General features: G+C 44.6%; 1 protein-coding gene across 4 annotated transcripts in view; it reads right to left on the bottom strand.

Moving 5' to 3' along the window:
- LOC102384026 (putative phosphoenolpyruvate synthase) overlaps window positions 1-20,464 on the bottom strand; it is a 45,855-nt gene that overhangs the window by 18,335 nt on the left and 7,056 nt on the right. For 2 of the 4 annotated variants that reach the window (XM_025203120.1, XM_025203118.1), the window contains exons 5-19: window positions 17,514-17,627; window positions 16,578-16,693; window positions 15,948-16,003; window positions 13,267-13,319; window positions 11,734-11,861; window positions 10,857-11,013; window positions 9,419-9,605; window positions 8,423-8,529; window positions 8,002-8,040; window positions 7,259-7,448; window positions 6,247-6,382; window positions 5,094-5,170; window positions 1,835-1,952; window positions 1,130-1,233; window positions 977-1,048 (exon numbers count right to left, since the gene is read on the bottom strand). In XM_025203120.1, the coding sequence (XP_025058905.1) occupies window positions 977-1,048; window positions 1,130-1,233; window positions 1,835-1,952; window positions 5,094-5,170; window positions 6,247-6,382; window positions 7,259-7,448; window positions 8,002-8,040; window positions 8,423-8,529; window positions 9,419-9,605; window positions 10,857-11,013; window positions 11,734-11,861; window positions 13,267-13,319; window positions 15,948-16,003; window positions 16,578-16,693; window positions 17,514-17,627 (1,654 nt within the window). The remainder of the gene's footprint in view (window positions 1-976; window positions 1,049-1,129; window positions 1,234-1,834; window positions 1,953-5,093; window positions 5,171-6,246; window positions 6,383-7,258; window positions 7,449-8,001; window positions 8,041-8,422; window positions 8,530-9,418; window positions 9,606-10,856; window positions 11,014-11,733; window positions 11,862-13,266; window positions 13,320-15,947; window positions 16,004-16,577; window positions 16,694-17,513; window positions 17,628-20,464) is intronic. The other 2 variants (XM_025203119.1, XM_025203121.1) reach the window with 2 other exon arrangements.

The raw sequence follows: 20,464 nt of genomic DNA, 5'->3' as shown, positions 1-20,464 counted from the left end.
TCCCTCCTTCATACAGAAAGTTCAACAAATGATGCTGCACTTGAAGACTCCATCATCCTGTTCCTCAACAGAGGACAAAAACATTTGTATCCCTGTGGTTTTACCCGTTTATTGACCTGTGGTAGGCAAAGCTGGTTTTAGAGGCAAGTAACCAGTGCAATCTCCTGAGGGTCCACCAAGCTAAGTAAAAACATACTACAGAGTAGAAATGCAAGTCATGCAATGTGCAGGTAGGAAGAAGGTCCTGGCTACTGAGTCAGGTCTACATGAATCCATCACTAGCTCTGGGGACAGGAAGCCACCAGCCTTAAAACGGCAGCAAAATGAGACTGAGGAAGTAAAAACTGGGACCTGGATGGTTTTGATAAATACAGGGCACAACACGCTACAGCAACGTAGTGTCCACGTGCACCTACATGCAACTAGGAGCTACTTCACCATAGTGGTGCACGCCCCCACTACAGCACAACACTACAGCAAAGTAGTTGCTAAAAATAACCGTTCGCGGCACGCACAGCGCAGGGCAGGCTGTTACTGTGCCATGATTTAGTACTTCCAAAAGGAAGTACAACATCATGGTACGGTAATGACGGCACAATAACAGCCCATGCTGCACCATGCCAGCTGCACAGTTATTTTTGGCCTCTCCATGGCTATAGCAATGAGCTATAATGAGGGAATGCATTGCTATGGTGATGTAGCAATGGTGTCACGGTTTTTGCCAATGGATGCTACGACACCATAGTGCATTGCTACGGCAGCTTAGCATCTCGAGTAGACATGCCCAGTGGGACTCAGTGTCACCAGCACCTGCCTCCATTACTCATCTGTAAAACTCTTTGTTAACAATAGTTAATGATAGCTCCCTGCCCCACTGGGTGTTGTGGAGACTAAGTCCTGGATGTACAGGAGATGTTCAGATAGTAGTGATGAAAGCCAAAGAGAAGCCAAGGAAGAGCCTGGTTTTTAGTTTCACCTGAAGGAAGTAGATGAGGTTTTCTTTCACAGCCCACTCAATATCCCTTGCAGATCCATATGCTTTTCTCACCTTTAACAAACAAATAATTATGATTCGGCATGGCGACCATAACGAAGCTGAAGTCTGTAAAATGCAAGTAGACACACCTACCCAAAGAGCAAGGCCAGCCACCTTCAGAATAATGTCATCAGAAATGCAGCATTGGGAGGTCTCTGTAGGGTGAGAGTCCTCTAGCATCATGGTACCACCACCAACTTGTAATTACGCAGCACAGTTGAGTGAGAAACAAATTCATGTTTCGAGGAGGAAGATTTTTAAGAGAGGGAAGACAAGCCTAATGGTTAGCGTGCCAGACTAGGGACTGAGACACCTGGGTTCTAGTTTTTGTTCCACCACAAAAACCTCCTTGGGTAAGGAAGGAGTTAGGTGTGTAGTTCCCCCTGAAATCAATCCCTTTTGTGCACGTCCCAATGTCTCCCTTGGTAAAATGGTAATACATACTGACTTACCTCACCCTAGTGCTGTTAAGATGATTATATTAACTTCTGTGAGAGGCTAAGATACAACGGGAATAGATGCATATGAGTATCTCTAAAAGAGATGTGGCGACTACCTCTTAAGCAGAGAGGACTGTTTGGAGTGGCCAAAAGTACCAACGTGTGAAGCTAATGCCAGTAGGTAGTCTGGATCCCCAGGCTCTGTAAGGTATCCTGTATCACTGACCCACCTGGGTGTGCAGTTTGCTAACTACTTCTTCCTGCAGGCATCACTATGCAAAGCCAAGGCCATGTGTGTTCTGATTTAAAGAGAGAATCTGCGCGCAGACAAAAAACGCAGACACACCACAACACTCACCGCTCAAATGGACATATTGCTTCTTCGATCCAATCTTCTTACTGGTGACCTGGAGTCCGCTTTTTGGGCTGTGGAGGAGAGTGATTGTATCGGGCTCCATGTTGCTAGTTACTGTGGACTGAGGAGAAGAAAAAACAAAGAAAGAAGATCTACCACCCTACTGCTGGTGGTTTTTTGTGCTTCCACGGGGACAACAGGTGCTCCCCACCCACTGTGAAATGCATCAGAACTCATCAAATTCATTATGCAAAAGAAAAACTCGTGACAGCACTACCTTGTGCTATCACTACCCATTTCCAAACAGAAAGACTGACGATGGCATATGGCATAGAGGTGTAACTTGGTAACTTTCCTCGATCGTGGCACCATTGTATCAAGGCCACAAACAATTCCTTTCCCATAGGAACAGCTCATGGTTCAAAACGATCCTCTGTTCTCGGACAGTAGTTATGCTGTAACATGTGGAAATAGCTATTGACTGAGTGGATTTGACCTATGGTGCTCTCAGACTAATATACTTCTTTGGAGGAAATGGCAATAAACTCTATAGAAAGCCATCTCCATTCCCATATAATTGCATTTCCAGGCTCATCGGGATCACACCCTTCCCAAACTGCTGCTGCTTTACTTTTTTATAAACCGATCAACCTGTTACAACCTAGGTGGTACAGGTTAGCCCCCCGCATCTCTATGAAGGCCTCTGAATATGTCCCAGCTTGCAGAGCCCTCGAGCACATTGAAAGAATAATGGAGAAGCGCTGAGCATAGGGGCGCCAAGAAATATTATTCTTGGAGACCACAATAATCCGCCTGGCAACTGTCAGGGTTTTGCCTCTCCTTTGGAAAAGAAAAAGAGCATTCACTGTTGCTTTCTCTAAGTATATAAAACATATCACTTGTAAACTGAGCAGATGCCTTTGCTTTTGTAGGTCTCGGTCAGTGGTGTTATTTATAACTGGATCAAAGAGCTTGTTAGGTAAATTACTCCCCGGAGGACTTAATTCTTTCAAGAAAGCTTGAAAGCCACTTAGCTGTTCTCGGCCTCTTCCCTTTGATTTAAAATACACTGTAAAAGTTTATAGCCAGATTAGAATGAACTTCACTTGCACCTCGCTTGTAGTCTGGACTAGTCCTCTCCTGTCTCGCATGAATGCTAAAGACATTGCAGGAAAAAATACCCAAACTGTGAAAGCGCAGTGCATCTGATGGGTAAATCCACACAGCCTCTACAATGGTTCCTGTAGGAGAGACCGATTCCTATCCTTACACTCCTACATTTCTACTTACGTTTCGATGCTTTAATTCAAAAAGCCCCGTGAAGAGCAACTTTCACTCAAAAAAGAGAGTGAATTTTTAAGGAATCAGTGCGGGACTCTTAGTGGACGCTCAGTTTTTTTCCCAAAGGATTTCTTTCAATCACTCTACTTGGATAATCTCAAATTCAGTTCAGCGTTGAACAGAGAGCTCAATTTTAGGCAGTTTTTTTGGGAGCTATTTGCTGAGTAAATCATTGCTTTTCAGAGAAAATTCAGCCAGGCGGTGCATTTTGTCGTAAATTATTCCTCTCCATGGAGCTCTTAGGGATTCAATAAGTGACTTGGCTTTTCCAACTGTAAAACTAAAACCTAAATGAAAAAAATAAGTTTCCATCTTGCATGCAAATACATCTTGGACCCTTCAAGTGATATTAGTTATACAACAGGGGTGTGGGTTGTAGCCATGTTGGTCTAAGGACATAGGCAGACAAGGTAACTCTGATATCATTTTAAACCTGAAAGCTTGCAAAAAAAAATTTCCAACTATTTAATTTGGTTTAATAAAAGATATCAGATTCACCCAAAGAACGTGATTTGCTATGCAAGGGATGCATGCTAAGATATACATTTAAAGAAGACAATGCAGGGAAATAACATTAGGAAAGTATTTGCTGTGGCTAGGGGTAGACTGATGCGAACATTAGGAAAGTATTTGCTGTGGCTAGGGGGAGACTGCTGCTAAATGCCTAGGATGCCAATTCCACCCTAACCCCTCCACAAAGCACTCTCTTGAATAGCACATCTCTTTAAGTGGAGCCAATAAAGGCAGCCTATGTACAGCTCCAGTGAGAGTCGCAAGTCTTCAGTTGCTTCAGGATTTGGCCTGTTGGCTGTAATCAGAATAGCAGGTGTTCAGCCTCTCTCCAGGTCCCCTGAAGCCCAGATGCAATAAGGCACTGCTATCACCACCCTCTGACTGTATTTCTTTGTGCCAGACCGGCGCAGAACAGTATGGTACACTGCACTCCTGGCTGTGAGCTTCCTCCATTTTACTGCTTTCTGTCAAATCTTTAAATGCTCATCATTAGACCCATAATGCTTCTGGAATTCCTGTTTTCTTGGGCTGCGGGATTGCTTCCCAGGGTGATTCTTTCCACCGGGGTGGGAGCTGTGGCAGAGGACCACTTTACATGGTTCAAAGGTGGGGTTTGGGACGTGATTTATGCTAAATATAACATGGTTCTTCCGTGGGCTCCAGACACATTGATGACTGTAGGTTATGGACAGTTCAGACAGAAAAGGCTGAGACTCAAGATGTTGGCCATTATACTCAAGCAAAAGTCCACATGCTTCAACAACGAGCACAACACAACTCAAGAGCACTCCAGTCCTCCCTCTGTTGTGTTTCAAGGGAACAAATGAAGGTAACTGGAAGTTGCATTCAGTGCTATCTCTTTTTTGCTTCACCAACAGAAATGTTGTCAGCTGCTTGAACAGTGCTCTGCAGAGGTCTTCTTGGTTTGAGGAGGGTTGGCCCTGTGTAAGCAGCAGGGTAGGGAAGTCTTGAATTATGGAGTGATGAACCCAGATGACCTTTCAGCTCTTCAACTTGACCACACATCCTCTGTCTTCTCCATTTCACCCCAAATCCCTCTTTCCAAGGAGAAAGGACTTCAAATGCAGCAAGGCTTTGCAGAACTTCTCCTTGGTAGAAAAGGAGATGGCCGAGGAACTTGCCTCCGCAGAGCGAGAACAGCACGCTTGAACCGAGCAAGTGACCAACACGGCTGGGAATCACAATCAGTTCTTGAAGAATAAGCAGCCTGAATTAGAGGTGTGGGGAATACACGTTCCCACCTTCAAAGGACTGAATAACTATGAAGCAACTCCCTAACAAACCAACAGATCAGATGTACAAAAGAGCAGTACCAGTAACATCCTTGTTATCCTCTCTCTCCCAATGGCTCCCAAATTATATTTAAACAGCAAAGGTCTTCACTAACCTCCCCAATTCCATAGTTGCCTTTAATGATAATCTTCCCAGGATGTCCCGTAAGTGGGTCACAAGTGAACAGCGTTCCTGAAATGGATATTTTATGGGGAAGAAAAAAATGAATGACGACAAAATGCTTACTGGAAATAAAACCTAAAGCAGTATTGACAGAAGATGTCTGCCTACAATCTTAAGTGGCTTTACCTCAACCAGGCCTGAGTTGCTTATGTTCACACTGGTGATATTGAGTTTTACTATGACAAAAACTCATGGCGAGCAAATTTCAAAGCTGTACGTAGAAGGGGTTGCAAATAATATCATATAACTTCTCTGAGCGATTGCAGTTAAGTAGCTCAATCTGAACCTCGAGTATCAAATAATAGAGGCAAGAATTTTTTGGGGTGATCTTTTATTGGACCCACTGTATCTAAACACAGCAAACCCTTAACACCAGAGCAAAAAATATCATTGAATAAACATGAACCCTGAATAAAATGTGGAAAACAAGAAGTAATTTTCTTGTGGGTGGTCTCAAAGAAGGAAACTACAAGCGAATAAACAGGAAAAATGTATTCCTTGTGAATTATCCATTGTCCTTAACTGAAATTATCCATTCTCCTTAACACACACACAAAAATTAAAGAATATATTAAGGCTGACAGTCACATAATTTCATGTTCAAATGGTTCAACATGCATCATTTCAATTCAAATGGTTAACTTCTGGCAAAGCCACAAGGAACTGGAAACTGGGTCTCATACTAAGAAGCACTGGGCAACATTAGTAGGCAGTAGACGTAGACACATCTACATCCAATTCCTGTTCTTCAGTCTTTCCCTTCATACTGCCAGCTCTGCACAGTGAATACAGCATGAAAAAAAAACCCTGAAGTCAATGACCTTTAGCCACATGAAGCAAGGGAGAAGGCCCCCAACGAATGAATCCAACCACCGTCCTGTGCTCTGATGATAGCCGTAGTAGCACTCAGTGGTACGGTGGGAGACTGAGGCAATGGAGCTAATGCTATGCCGATATACTAGCCAAGCCGCTGCATGGGTTGATCAGAGACCTCCAAGGCTGCTGCAGCAGCACACAAAGTCCATGTACAAAACCAAGAGAAAAAAACTGAGGGCTGAGCACCGGTGTACACCCAAGCATCTCACCTGCAGCCTCAGCTGGCACCATTTGCTGGATGACAACCCCCATGAGTGACGGGATCAGCTGTCCTCTTTGATGGCGATACCGTACAGCCGGGAATGAGTACAGAGAGGCCCAGCAGGCCAGAATCGCCCCACACACCTGCGATGAAAAACAACCCAGACCATCACGCACCATGCAGCACCACCCAGGACTGGGCCCAGCTTATGGGGAAAATAACACCTACACAGTTTGCAACTGAGCATTCAAGCAAAGCTCTGTATTCTCCATTTCTTTGAGCCACCTATGTGTCCTCTCAGCCAGAGAGGTGAGAAAAGAAGAAATCCTCCATCTGTCTCCTCGGCTGCTTGGTCCTCCTGTGTGGACACTTTTATTCAGTGGATTAAACTTGATTTATCTTAGCCCCTTCCAAAAGGAATTAACCTAAATTGCATTGAGGCTTGATTTCAAATGGTGGCCCAGAAGTTAAGTGCAGTAACTAATCCACTTTTAACCGTATCATTCATTGATTCCTATTAAAGTTTTCTGAGTGGTCCTTTATGGACATTACCATTAAATAATGAGGCAGTAGAGAGTCTATCTTTTTCTTTGACTAATGCATCTCACAGTTAGCAATATTTCCCCTGATATTCAGCCTAGTTTTCATATTGCTAAATCCAACCTTGTCATCCCTATGCAGATCCCACTTTCCCATTCGAATGTACTACGAGTGGAGCGTAGTCACTCCATTGCTACTTTAGTTAGAAAGCCCGACTGAGTGGATTTTCTGCTCTTGATCCCAAGACATAAAAAATGCAATGAAGGGATAATGAAGAACACAGTAGGTTGGTTGAGATATGAGAAGATTTCAGGGATGTCTGCACAGCAAAGATAAGGTGTGATTGGAGCATGGCTAATTGTCATCTAGCTGGCATGGGTAATTATAGCATGGCTGGGGCTGACACAGGGATACAGAAACCTTCCTTGCACACTGCAGCAAAGAGAACAGCGGTTGTCGCCCAGAGGAAGCCACCTTACCTGCTGTCTCCCCTTAATTCCCAGCTCTGACTGGAGATGTCCAGCGGCAGCCTTGTCTGTTGTGTCTTCTCCAACAGGACTGGGCCTGACTGCTAGGAGCTCCTGCTGTAACCCCAGTTCCTCTAGCCGCTGAAGCACAGCATCTTCTATCTCACGGGAGAGCCTGGTGGCGTTGAACATTTCAGAGCATCTGTGGCACACAGAGCAGACTGAATTAGCATCGCCTGCCAATGAAACATAAATTCATACAATTAACGGGTGCTTTGATCCTTGTTGATGCAGTTAAGACAAGGTTCCTGTAATTCATGACCGCCAACAAATCTCTGAGTCTAGTCTGAGAAGTGCTAAGCATCCGGATCTCCACATTGGCCTGGTGGTGCTGAGTAGTGGACTCATGTGAACTCCCACGTGTCTATCTTATATCTACCACCCTTTCCCCAACTCTCACACCCATTCTCAGCATTGAACCACAGGAGCCGATTGTGCTGAACAGAATTTGGGAAGTACATGTATGGTTTTCTCAAATCCCACCCTTCTTGCATAGGAAAACCATGTTGGTCTTACTGCCTTCATGGCCCTCCTTGTCTCTGAAGGAGCTCCAACATCTGCTACCAAGATTTTATAGATCAAAGAGAGCTTCCTGCCATCCCATTTGATAGTCCTAAATGAGTCATCTCAGTTCCAACTGCAAAGGAGCAGGGAAGAGAAATAAAGATATAATGGATCTGATGTACAGGTTTTACCTTTTGCAAAGCTCCTGGAGATTTCCTGGTTTAATTTTACTGGAAAAAAAAATAACAAAATGGATATCAAACTAAAATAACTCCATCTGCCTCCATTCTTATTCTTACAAACCAAAAAATTGGCACTGAAAACATATTGTGAACCGTGGCAAGTTTAATTTTGGTCAGAAATACAGTGAGGTTTGAGACTATCATGTCGATGTTGTTGGTGCTAAATCAGTGTGCTTGAATCTGTCAGCAAATTCTAAGGACAAGACCACCGTGGAGAATAGGTTTCCTTCTAAGTGTGACACTCACTTAAAAAAAATGTATTCTATTTTTAAGTAAATGCAGGAAATTCTGAAGGCCCCAAACCTTGAAGATAAAGCATGAATCCTATCCAGCGACACACAAGAAATACCTGCAGATAAGTCCATCTTACCAGGCCACTTGGGTGAGCTCTTTCACAGCTTCTTGGAGCGCCTGGTTCTGCTTTATGTGATGTTCCAATGCTAATACCGTGACACAGAAGCCTGGGGGGACTATGAACTGAAAAGCATAATGTGGATCACATTGCGTATGAAAGCTGTTACTACAGTATATCAACCTCAGACATCCAGAGCAAGTCTGGCAGAAAAGTTTGTGCAAAAAAAGCATGCCAAATTTGCACACGTCATGACCACAACTGTATATGCCATGTCAGTTATTATGCGTGCAAGCAACTTTTGCCTAATCATTTGCATATACCTTTGCTCTCACAGTTAGGATAACTGCACTTCCACATTAAACATACAACCACGAGTGCATTTTTACCTGCAGAAATTTCTGAAAAGACAGGTTAAAATTCCCAGGGTTCTCGTTCTTCTAAAAACCGTCTGATTTTACGAACTGCCCAAGAATTAATTATGAAGAACTACCATGTTTTTAAGCTTGGTTTTAGTCCAAGAACTTTCACAATTTAGTTTCAAACTTCGTTCATTATTGATTTATTATAATAATGCAGAACATTGCACTTTGAATGCTTGATGGTAGGTGATAACTTTTTGCTGCTATGAGAACTGTAGCTTATTTCCAACATGCATCTTGCTGAGATATAAATCATTAACTTTTTCTCTTGATAACGGTAGTAGGGCTGACATTCTTCTCTATCACTGGCACATAGCATTATAGCTTTGGATGCCTTGATTAACATCCCTTTTGGGGAACACTGCCAGCCTCTCTTTCTATTCCTGGTTCTGCATCTTGTGCAATTTTGTGTCAAGGTCAAAGTCCAAGATCCTCCTGAGTATAACAGCGCACAGACCCTCGTATCATCAGTCTGCGGTGACTTCTAGGGACAAAGTGCCTGTATCACAACACCAACTATCCTGCAAACCCACAAAGCCAGGGAACCACTGAGTTAATGGTTGCTATATGTTCCTCTTTGAGATCAGCTCACCTGATTCTCAAGTTGCCCCTGTAAGCGAGTGAGCTGCCCTATCTGAGCTCCTTTGCCCCCAACCTCCTTGGTACACTGCGAGTGCTCTTCAGTGAAGGACACCACGAACTTGGAGCTGGCAGGCAGTGATGGCTCCTTCAGCTTTAGTGGAGAATTAACGTAAGGAACCAGGTCTCCAACTTCATCTCTGGAAATGCATAAGTGGTGTATGTTAGCTCAGGAAGGAGGGGTATGAAACAACCTTTTGCCAAGAAAGGTTGCCAAGAAACTTGAGTCACAGGATTCATTACAAGCTAGGGAGTAGCAGGAGACAGCTACACCAGTTCCTAGGAAAATGCTCAGTATTGTCTAATTAAGCACTGATGGCGTGCATCCAAGTGGCCTAGTGTTTGCTTTTATGGAAAAAAAAAAAAAAAAGAACCGCTGTGCCCTAATGAAAAGTTTTTCCGGGACCGTTATCCAAATACTGTGTTTCCTTTGCAACTGGTCTTGATCAGCTTGTGAACATACCCAGTTTAGCTGGAAACCTGCAGCAGTCTTAGGCCAAGATTTTTCAAATACACTTTGTGGTTTTACTTATTTGTTTGGAGGAAAATCTTGAGCTACTGTATATTGGCCCGAGCTTGCCAAAGAAACCTGAGCACCCATCTTCTGAAAAGTGGCACTCTACATTGCCTCTAGACCCCAGCATTACTGTCCACTTCTCAGACAACTTGGCCTTAGTCTTTTAGTGGCTTCTGCAATGAAAGAAATAATCACGCTCCACAGCACCATAGTGTGAAGAATGGATTGTAGTTTTCCTAAGTACAACTCACGCATAAACTGGGATTTTAATATTTTCTCAATTTCCAGTTATGACTGGACAAATCTTGTGGGTGAACAGTCTTCAGCCCCTAGTATGCTGCTTGTGAATGGATAATGTTCCTGTTGCATTATTTCCATAACATGACACGGTCCCCAAGCAACACAGAAAGTAGGGCTGGAAGAGACTTCACAAGCTTACCTAGTCCAGCCCCCTGCTCAAGGCAGGATCATCCCGGCCATGCTATTATTTATACTCCCAAAATACCTTCCCACTTCAGAAAACAGGAGGAGGTACCAAGCTGTCTGTATTACTCCTTCTTTAGATTCAACACGCACAGTGATACACATTTGCACAAGCTTGTGACTTATTTGCTTTGCATAAGCAATCCTTTGAACAACGACTTGCTTGATCCAAGCAAGGTTGATCCAGTCCAAACTCCCCATGGGTTGGCCTGTGTACAATTCAAAATAGAACAACTACAAATACACACACAACAAATACATTCATATTTGATCCTATTCGGTGACTGAGCATTTTATTTGAACATATGTTTGTAGATCCCCGGTGGCCGTATTCACTCAGATCCGCTTGGCGTTACCAGAATAATGTCTCTGTTTTTACTTGTGATTTTACCTGTAATAACATTCAACCAGGCCCCAGCCTCGAAGCGAAGAATTCAGCTGGAAATCAGCAATACACTCGTGGAATACTCCTTTCCCAATTAAACCATTATACACCATGGGGCGAGCTTCCTTGTCAAGTGTAGCACAAACGCTGAAGGACTTGCCATCTGTGTTAAGGTGAAAAAAGATGGTTTCCTTGGATTTATGACAGCAATTTGGCAAGATGAATCAAGCAAGAGCTTTTGCATATTCTTAAACAGTTCTCCAACCCCTTGTATTTTTTAAATATTTCTCACACGTGCTATGTATATTTTTTTAGAAGGTACTTGGTTGTTCAGCATTTTAGGGACTACAGAGGTTGGCATCTAGTCCAAAACATGAACTCCGAGCAAAGAAAACTGGAAACTGCACGGGTTATTCCAAAACTAGATGAACTGGAGCAGAAATCCTCAACAAAAATAGGGATTATGTGCTTTAGACCGTTATCTAATGTCCTGGTCTTGCAGTGAATGCTCCACATGCTTATATTTAGGTATGTGAGTAGTCTCACTGGAGGCAACAGCAATATCCCATGCTTAACATATGAAGCATGTATAAATGCTTATAGAAGTGACGGATCACTTGATCATTCAGAGACATGACAGATGCGGCAGGTGAAAAGTGCGTGGTGCCTGGACAGATGAAATCATGCAAAATAAAACCAAAATGAGAAATCAAATTACAGTAATGAGAGCTCCGAAAATGCGGTTTCTCCATGACATATCCAGGAAAATTCTCCTAAATGTCTCTACCAGCTTTCAGCAAAGTTATTTCCTAGATGCTAAAGATATTAATTTGATCTTGAAAAAAGTATGAAGGTGATGGTAAACTGAGTTCAGTTAACTTGCCTGCAGTGAAGCTGACCCTGTATGTGTCTTTAATAATACCATCATCAGCCATCTCAGCCAGCGAGGCATCGGTCCAGTCAATACCGGCTTTCTTCCCATTTGGGAAAAGAACATAGCCAACGGCAAGGCTGAAGGAAAACAAGAACAAATCCAAAGCTCAGTCAAAACTAATGACCTTTTTAATGAAACCAAGTGCTGGCTGTTTAAGACAGACTGCAGAAAATGGTTCAAACCTGAACCGAAAACAGGCGGCTCCTAGAAGAGCCCTGGGATATGTAGGCTGAGCAGCGATGAGTGCTAGGGAAAAAAGGAAGAAAGAACAACTAATCTACTTTCCAGTAACAGGCAAGAGAAGAGACAAGACTAAGAGAAGACATTGTAGGAAGACTGCGAAAGAGGCAGGTGAACAGAGCTGCCAGGGGCAAACCCAGACGCAGGCATAGGTGAACCCATGGGCCGCTTGGGACCTGGATAGAGAGGGGGCCTGAAAATGAAAAAAAAAATTGCAAAAAATAAAGTTTTAATATTGTGCATATACAGGAATGGCAACGTTATCAATGGAGAACGAATTATTTAAAGACATTGATACCATAGATGTGATAAAGACTTTTGCAATAAAAAAATCATTCTCTCTGGCAAAGGGGAGCCTGATACTAAAAGTTCACCCAGGGCTGCCAGGAGTCCAGATACGGCACTGGCCAGGGGAATAGGGGAAGGAGAAATATCTAGGGATAGCGCCACACAGTTGGGGAACTGGGAACTCACAGTATGGGGGACCTGGGAAAGGGTGAGGTTAACCTACAAAACAAGAAGGGAGGGGAACTTTTAGCATCTCAATCAAACGTGGTAGGAGAACAACTATTGCACGCATTCTTTTTTCTACTCTAGTTCATTTGGGAACTTCGGGTATATCTGACTTTAACTTTCCTGATTCTTCACTTGCTCTCACGGTTACTCAGGGCAGGACTGGTAATTAGCACTGCTGAGTTTTTCCCAGCAAGATTCACTCCATTACTTGGGTCTTTGGGAAAGTTGCTGGACCTGCCTGCGTCATGATTTGTCTACCACTAAAATCTAATGTTTCCTATAGTTGTACATTTATTAATGTTAGGAAATCTTGAAGCAATTTGCAAAGTGCTAAGCTTTCTGGTGCAATGCTAGCTTCACCCCGGCTACAAAAGGCCAGGATTTAAATGCTTGTCTCTAATCTTTCCTGTGTCATTAGCTGTGGGTCAATGGCAGAACGTACATGCCTAGAAATCCTTGACTTGTGACAATAAGGCAGAAAAGTGAATGATGTAAACTGAGTCAACAAATAACAAAAAGTGAAAGTTGTTCCTAAGGTTACTGGCAACCACAAAATGGTAGAGGCAAACTTCCCCCCCAACCCCTACCCCTTGGACATCCAGGTGTGATGTGGAAGAAAATCTGATCGTGCAGGTGCAGAACAAGGGGTGTCTCATGGTCTTCTAAGGGTGCAACTTGCTGCAGTTTTGAAGGTATCTTTTACACAAACTCCTTGAACCTACTTACTGTGTTGTAGTTGCTGGTTTACAAAGAACTGTTAGGTGTGCCGAGGTCCCATCCTGCAAGAAAAAGGTCTGAGATGAAACAAGCAGACAAGGTCCTTTGGGTAAATGTCATATCTTTCATTAGACCAACTAAATAGTTAGAAACTTTGTTCTTTGCAAGCTTTTGGGCATAAACACCCTCCTTCAGGCACAGGGAGATGAAACTATTCTAACTTGCTCGAGCTAGCTGAGACATCTGCTATTTTGAATCCACCAGCTGTTCCCAACGTGCTTGATCAAATTATATCTTATGTGCTGCACACTGAAGAAATCTCCAGACTTCATAAAATAAGTAGACCCCAGAGAAGACTGGGGTTATGCAGCATTTTATCATTCTGTGTTGCCAACCATTCTGGATATAAAATTGCTAGCACTTGACTCGCTGTGTCGTCTATGAAAAGGCCCCAGACAGAACGTGATGGGCAGACAATGCAAACCAGACACACCGAGGACCACTTTTGATCCAGCAGATGCATGAAAGCAGATGCTGACTGACAGCTTTATCTGGTTACACAAGGGTGTGTAATGATGAAAGATGGTGCTGCAGACAGCATAATGGCATTGCGTGGAAAAGCCAGGAAGATGTGTGGGGGGAGGACACCGACCAGGATCAATTGGAGAACCAGAAGCAGGAATAGGAGGAGCATAAGCAATGGCAAGAGCAGGAAACAAGAGAAGACCCACAGGCAAGGACTATAGAAACTTGAACTGATGGCACCCTCACTTTGCCAGATTTCCACCCCACCCTTAAGCTCCCTAGCAGGTTCCTTTCAGGTCTTTCCGGTGTGAGTATGTGCCTGGTCCATGCTGCATACAGAGAAGGAGATGCTAGCCCTCTGCCAGCAGTGAGCAATTATTTATCAAAGCAAATATTTTCATGGCTTTTAATGAGTTGTGCAAGGAGATCATTAACTTTGACTGGGAGGGGTGTAACGAGGCAGCTGGCACCCCGGGCAGCTGTGACACATAGAGGCAGTGGTGACATCCAGCTGTCACTGTGCTGCCAGTGTAGCTATGCAGCTGCTATTTTTCTCCCCCCTCCAGTCAGTGCCTGGGGCTGCTGCCCTGGTTGCCCCACCATAGTTATGCTACTGACTATGAGAATAAAAGCGCTGTGGGTACCGCTCGTGATAGGAATCAGATACTCCAGGGATCAGCAATATTTTATGAGACGCTGGTGCATTGCTGTCAGTTTGAGCAAAGCAGCTGCTGCATTTCCTCATCCAAGCATGCGGTGATATCTGCTCACATGTACATGGGCAGGGTCTTCAAGGGTACGTCTTCAAGTGCCACCTCCAGTAGAGACATCAGGGCTTGCCATACCTATATCTACACTAGGAGGGCCTTTGAAGAAGCATTTCCTTGGCACTAGACCCAAGGTGGGTTTCCAGGGTCTATTGGGATGCCGTGGTTAATAATTCTGCCCAGCCCATCATTCCCACTGTTTGTTGGCATACATCCCTTCAACAGAGCCACCAAAAATAAACACAGCAAAGGAATGAAAGCTGAACAAGCCATGGGCAAATGTTTGCTGTGTCCTTCATTTAGGAGGGCTAAGACTACTCAAACACAACAGCTCACAACACTGGCTGGTTTGAATCAGTGCAGCTTCAAGTCCGCTGATTCAGTGCAGGGGTTTATCGGAGGCTTTGGCCAAAACGGGCAGCGATCGGTGCCCGGATCAAAACAAGGTGCACTGCAAAGAAGCAAAGAGAAAGCAACAGGGGAGCAAAATAAGCATAAATGAGCTGGGGCGAGGTCCGAAACACGAGCACGGTTTCCTGCTGCTATTTCCCTGATACCGAAAGAATCAAAACTGAGGTTTCTTAAATATTTCAGGACATTGAGTGGACTAGGGGAGCTCAAGGAATAGATTTGTACCAAAAATTAACCCTCAGTTTCGAGGAGACAGAGCCAGGATCCATTGGTCTAATACTTAAGGAAAGCCCCCTGACAAGGTCATTTGAGAAACACTAAGGAAGAGAAGAGAGATTCTGCCCACTAGGCTTCAAAAAGTTGGAAACTTGTGGAAACTTTCTGCAATTGCAATTCTGTGATCCATGACTCCAGGTACAGGACCAAGCTGCTGTGGAGGGCAGAGAAGACTTAGAGCGCTCTATGGCATTGGGTCCTTCAAAGCCTGTGGGATAGCAATGTGCTGCTGCAAAACACTGTGTGGGGGGAGGCGAATACAGCATGTGTTTGCCTAGATTACTTGAAGATCCGGAATGTGTCCTTACAGGAAATTAAATGTCATGATCGAGATTAACTAACAGCTGCATCCATCACCACTGACTTCCAGGAATTTATCTGAATGCATGAACTGTACTAAACTGATGCTGCCTCAAGTGCCAGCAGTAATCTCCAAACACATCCACAGCATCACGTTATGCAGCGTCCAGCCTAGTGTGAAACCAGACCTGCCCCTCCCGAGGCATGGGCTCACTTGCCCCTACCTTCCCGACCTCTCCTGAAGCCTCACAGACAGGATGTCACAGCTCCACAGGCCAGATCCAGACCCCGGGCTAGATGCATGACATCCCTGCTCTATGGAAATTACCACCAGATCTTCAAATATATCCTTCCAGTTGAGTGACGCTTGCATTGGATGGCTAGAGTGCAGAATGGCATATTAAGACCTACCTCAAAATGCATCAAAAGCATGACATATCGGTAAAACTCCTCCCAGTTTCGGATACCTGCAGAAGGGCAGAATGGAAACACCGACTTGAAAGTTCACTGCAAATCTTGTTAGCAGCCAAACCCTACCTCAGTCTTTAGTAAGAGGGTAATTCTTGTACCTAATTCTATGCAACACTTTCTTGGGTCCACTCCATTGTCTGCCTGGAGGGATGAAGAAAGCCCTTTGATTCTAACAGTCCTTTGATGTATGCAGTATATGTCACTTAAACACCCAGGAGTTAGGTAGTGGTTATTTAAATCATGCACACAACACTAGCCATTTGCTAAATCCCACTGATTTCAATGTCACTTAAACCACTTTAAGCCAGCCTGTCAATTAAATTGGAAATGGTGCTACCAGTCCTGCCCTGCAAATGCTGGGGATAGGCTAGAAAAATGAACTCCCACCGAACAAACCAAGCAGCTTTATATAGCCCTCAATTTGGCTACAAAAACAATTTTGCCAAAACTGCCCCGTTGCACATCTGAGCACGAATGCTGTAACAACTGTCTCTTCCATGATCCTCTCATCATTAACAGTTAAAGTAACAATCGCGAGGTTACTCATCACAGTCACTGGGATATCGTTACCATAAGAGTGGGTCCGAATGCCTCTCAGAAAGAGCTCTCTCTTCTGATGATTTTCAATTTCAATTTCTCCTATCTGCTGACCCCATTGCTCATACCGAGAATGTTGTTCCCCATCTCTGGAAAAAAAATAAAAGGTGTAGAAAAAGCAGGCAGCTAAGAAAGAAGGCTTCTTATTCAAACTTGTTAGTCGCAGAAGTGTTGCTTCTAAATGAAAGATGCACATTTTGGACCCAAGACTTATGCCTGCAATTTATCTAGCATGCTTTTGAGCTTGAATAATGTCACACACAATTGTTCAGACCAGGGCTGTACATAGAGATGCCCTGAGAATGAGACAACGGGAAGACTGGAGGAATGCAGGAAAACCTAGGAAGAGGCATGTGATGATGACTGCCTAATACTCCAGCCTAATACTCCAGGATTAGGTTCCCAAACTGGGGGGACTTGCATCCTGGGAGGGCATGAAATGTTCTTTGGTGGGGGGCAACATATGCAAAACACAGATACAAGCCACCTGCTTCAGCAACTTTCACATCCCCTGTATTTCAGTTGCTGCTGCCACTTCCCCAGCCAGTGCGTCCCTCCCCTGGCAGTTGCCACTGGAGGTGAGGGAAACCCATGAGGTCTGGAATGCATTGCGGTAACTGAGTATTACTCTGCTAATCTGTAACCGAGAAGAGAAAATGTATTGTCCCAAAATTCAATTAAATTAATCTGTTTAAATCTTACAAATTGTGCGTGGCCTCAACAGAGAATTAAAATGTTCTTCTAAGACTGCAAATATGCACAGCCTCCCCATGAAAAATATCAAAGGCAAAATGTTACATAGCTTGTCAGCTCTATTTGCCCAGCTTTATTATGAAAGTTGACGGCATTGTTGGGCTATTAAAGCAAAAATTACAAACAGCCCCGGAAGTGGTAAAAATTGTGTCTCACCTTTTGATCCTTTGGAAAAGTTCTCGGCTCCACTTCTCCAAAGCCAAGGCACGTGCGAATGAGTCTGGATGACTGTCGAATTTAAAGTCAAATACATCTGTAAAGGTGGTCCAGCTATGAAGAAGGGAGAAATAAAACACCTCATCAGCCTTCATTTGGGATGGGGCCAACTGCTGCACTCATTGCTCATTGATCTCATTTGTCTTTGGGACTTGTGGGATTTGAAACTTGTTATTTCTCGTGCATGGCATCTCTGGATTTCTACAATTTTTCTTAATGCTGCATTTTCTGGGAAAATGAAGGGAGGGACAATGGAAAAACCATGCTATGTGAAGAAGACTACTTCAGAAAGGCGCAAGAAATTATCCATCAAGTGAGGCTGGCACTCAACAACTCACAAGGAGGGAAGGTGCTGCTTTCAGATTGCAGCTTGGCATCTCCTGTTATGACTGACACAGTCCACCTTGCACTAAAAAGGCAATGAGACTTTGACAGCTCTGTGGGACCTCAATTAATCTGGAAGAAAACCGGGTGGCCACAGTCTCTGCTTCATATGAGAAGAATAGGGGTCACAAGTCAACTGCAGCTTCTGCTGCTGGGAAGGGACAAGAGGAGGACTTGAACTCAACAGCTCCTTGGTGGAACATGCAGAAAACAAGAGGGATTGTTAATGCATGCGCTGCACTGTACCTAGGTGCAAAGAGCCCAAGAGAAAACCCATAGAAAACAATCTAACCTGAATGAAACAGAAAATATTCTGAATATATTATTTAGTGGTCTTGCTATACAGAAGACCTTTCCCAGTTTAGGAGCTTGGATGAGATGGGGGTTTTTCAAGAACAAGTATAAAATTGTGCTTCTAAATCCACTGCTCAATCTGAATCCAGCCCAGGGGGGCCAAGCCACTTTGATACCCCTGCCTCCGACTAATATGTTCCCTTCCGTGCCAATTTTGCCTCATCCCAGTAGGTAAACTATATTTACTGTGCAAGGAGCTGCTTTGTGTGAGGTCCACTTTATATATACTGCTATCAGCACAGCCCCTCGAGCATCCAGGGAAAATTCCCAGTGAAAAGCAGTGAAATTCAGAGTTTGGACCAGTGCTTCTCTTGCATCCTCTTTCCTGTGTATGCTGGGATCATTTCTAACTTGTGGTTATTCATCTCTGAGACACTTAGATCTAAATCCTATTTCCCTTTATGTGCCTTAGTAGCACTTAAGCAGCCACAACAGCAATTTTGGGCATTTAGGCCCATTTAGAGACTATTTCTATCTGTGGCAAAATAGGATGGCTCAGGTACGTACCTATCTGCTGGAAGTGTAGTGTAGTGGGATGGGCCTTCACATTTATCAGCCCCACAGTGTAGTGATTAGGGCACTTGTTCAGAGATTGGAAGACTTTTGGTATTGACATAACATAAAAGTTTTAAATAAAAAAACAGATGTGCGTGCTCTGTCATCCCACAAATGCCCAAACCTGTGGCTGTGACAAGAGGTAGTATTAATTTGAACTGCTATTTTGCAGCAGACATCTGGGTTTTTTTAAGCAGAAGAGTGTGGACAGCCTGGAGCTGCCTGCACTCTCCAGACACCCCAGGCAACCTCTCCCAGGACCTGATCTGCCCTGCAGATTAATTTTCCTGGGGTGCATAGGATCAGGCCCTTGAAGCCCCCACTTGCAAGGGTGCCCCTGGATACTCCAGCCCCGGGCACACCTATGCCAACAGGGATACCTGGGGTTTTCCCATTTATAGAGATGCACCCTGAGTGTTGTCCTGCAGGATCAGGCCCCTGCTACACCTAGGGCATAGACACGGATCCAGCAACATCTTTTTTCCGCAATGAAGTGGATCAGTTGTGCCGGGACACACCCCGATGTAGCAGTTCCTCTTCATTTGGTGACATCTGTTTATAGCCCTATGTTGTAACCCCTCCACTTGCCCAGAGGAGGTTTGAACCTGCATGTCTCACTTCCCAAAAAAGGTGCTGTAACCACAAGCCCACCGGGCAGTGGCCAGAGCACTCTTTACAGCTCCTCTTGGGGACAGCCAGGAGAACTGCCCAAAACTGCAGTTATGCTGCGTGCAAGTGATACACAGGGGACGGACTTGAGGGGAACGCCTCAAGACCTAAGGTTGAGGAGGACCGGGTTAGAGAGCTTCTGGAGAGGCTGGACGTGTTCAGATCAGCAGGTCCAGATGCTCTCCACCCCAGGGTGTTGAGGGAGCTGGCAGGGGTTATTGCAGGGCCCTTGGCACGGCTTTACAAGCGCTCGTGGTGCTCAGACCAGGTGCCAGATGATTGGAAGATAGCCAATGTGGTCCCCATCTTTAAAAAAGGGAGGAGGGAGGACCCGGGCAACTATAGGCCCGTCAGTCTTACCTCAATCCTGGGGAAACTCTTTGAGAAGATCATCAAGGAGCACATCTGTGATGGGCCGGCATCGGGGATGATGCTCAAGGGCAACCAGCACGGTTTCATTAGGGGCAGGTCATGTCAGACCAACCTGATTGCCTTTTACGATCAGGTCACAAAAGCACTGGATGCAGGTGTCACCGTGGATGTAGTCTTTCTGGACTTCAGCAAGGCCTTTGACACTGTCTCCCACCCCATCCTCATTAAAAAACTAGACGACTGTGGCATTGATGCCTACACAGCCAGATGGATTGCAAATTGGCTGAAGGGTCGTACTCAGAGGGCGGTGGTGGACGGGTCATATTCGACCTGGGGGGAAGTGGGCAGCGGAGTTCCCCAGGGCTCGGTCCTTGGGCCCGCATGGTTCAATTTCTTTATCAGCGATTTGGACGACGGGGTGAAAAGCAACCTGTTCAAATTTGCTGATGATACAAAAATTTGGGGTGAGATGAGCATGCTAGTATGGAGGGAAAGACTGCAGCAAGACCTGGATAGGTTGCAAGGGTGGGCTAACAAAAACAGGATGCATTTCAATA

Source organism: Alligator sinensis, unplaced genomic scaffold (genome assembly GCF_000455745.1).
Source record: "Alligator sinensis unplaced genomic scaffold, ASM45574v1 scaffold228_1, whole genome shotgun sequence".
In the NCBI taxonomy this organism is placed as follows: domain Eukaryota; kingdom Metazoa; phylum Chordata; order Crocodylia; family Alligatoridae; genus Alligator; species Alligator sinensis.
This window is presented reverse-complemented; position numbering and strand designations above follow the sequence as displayed.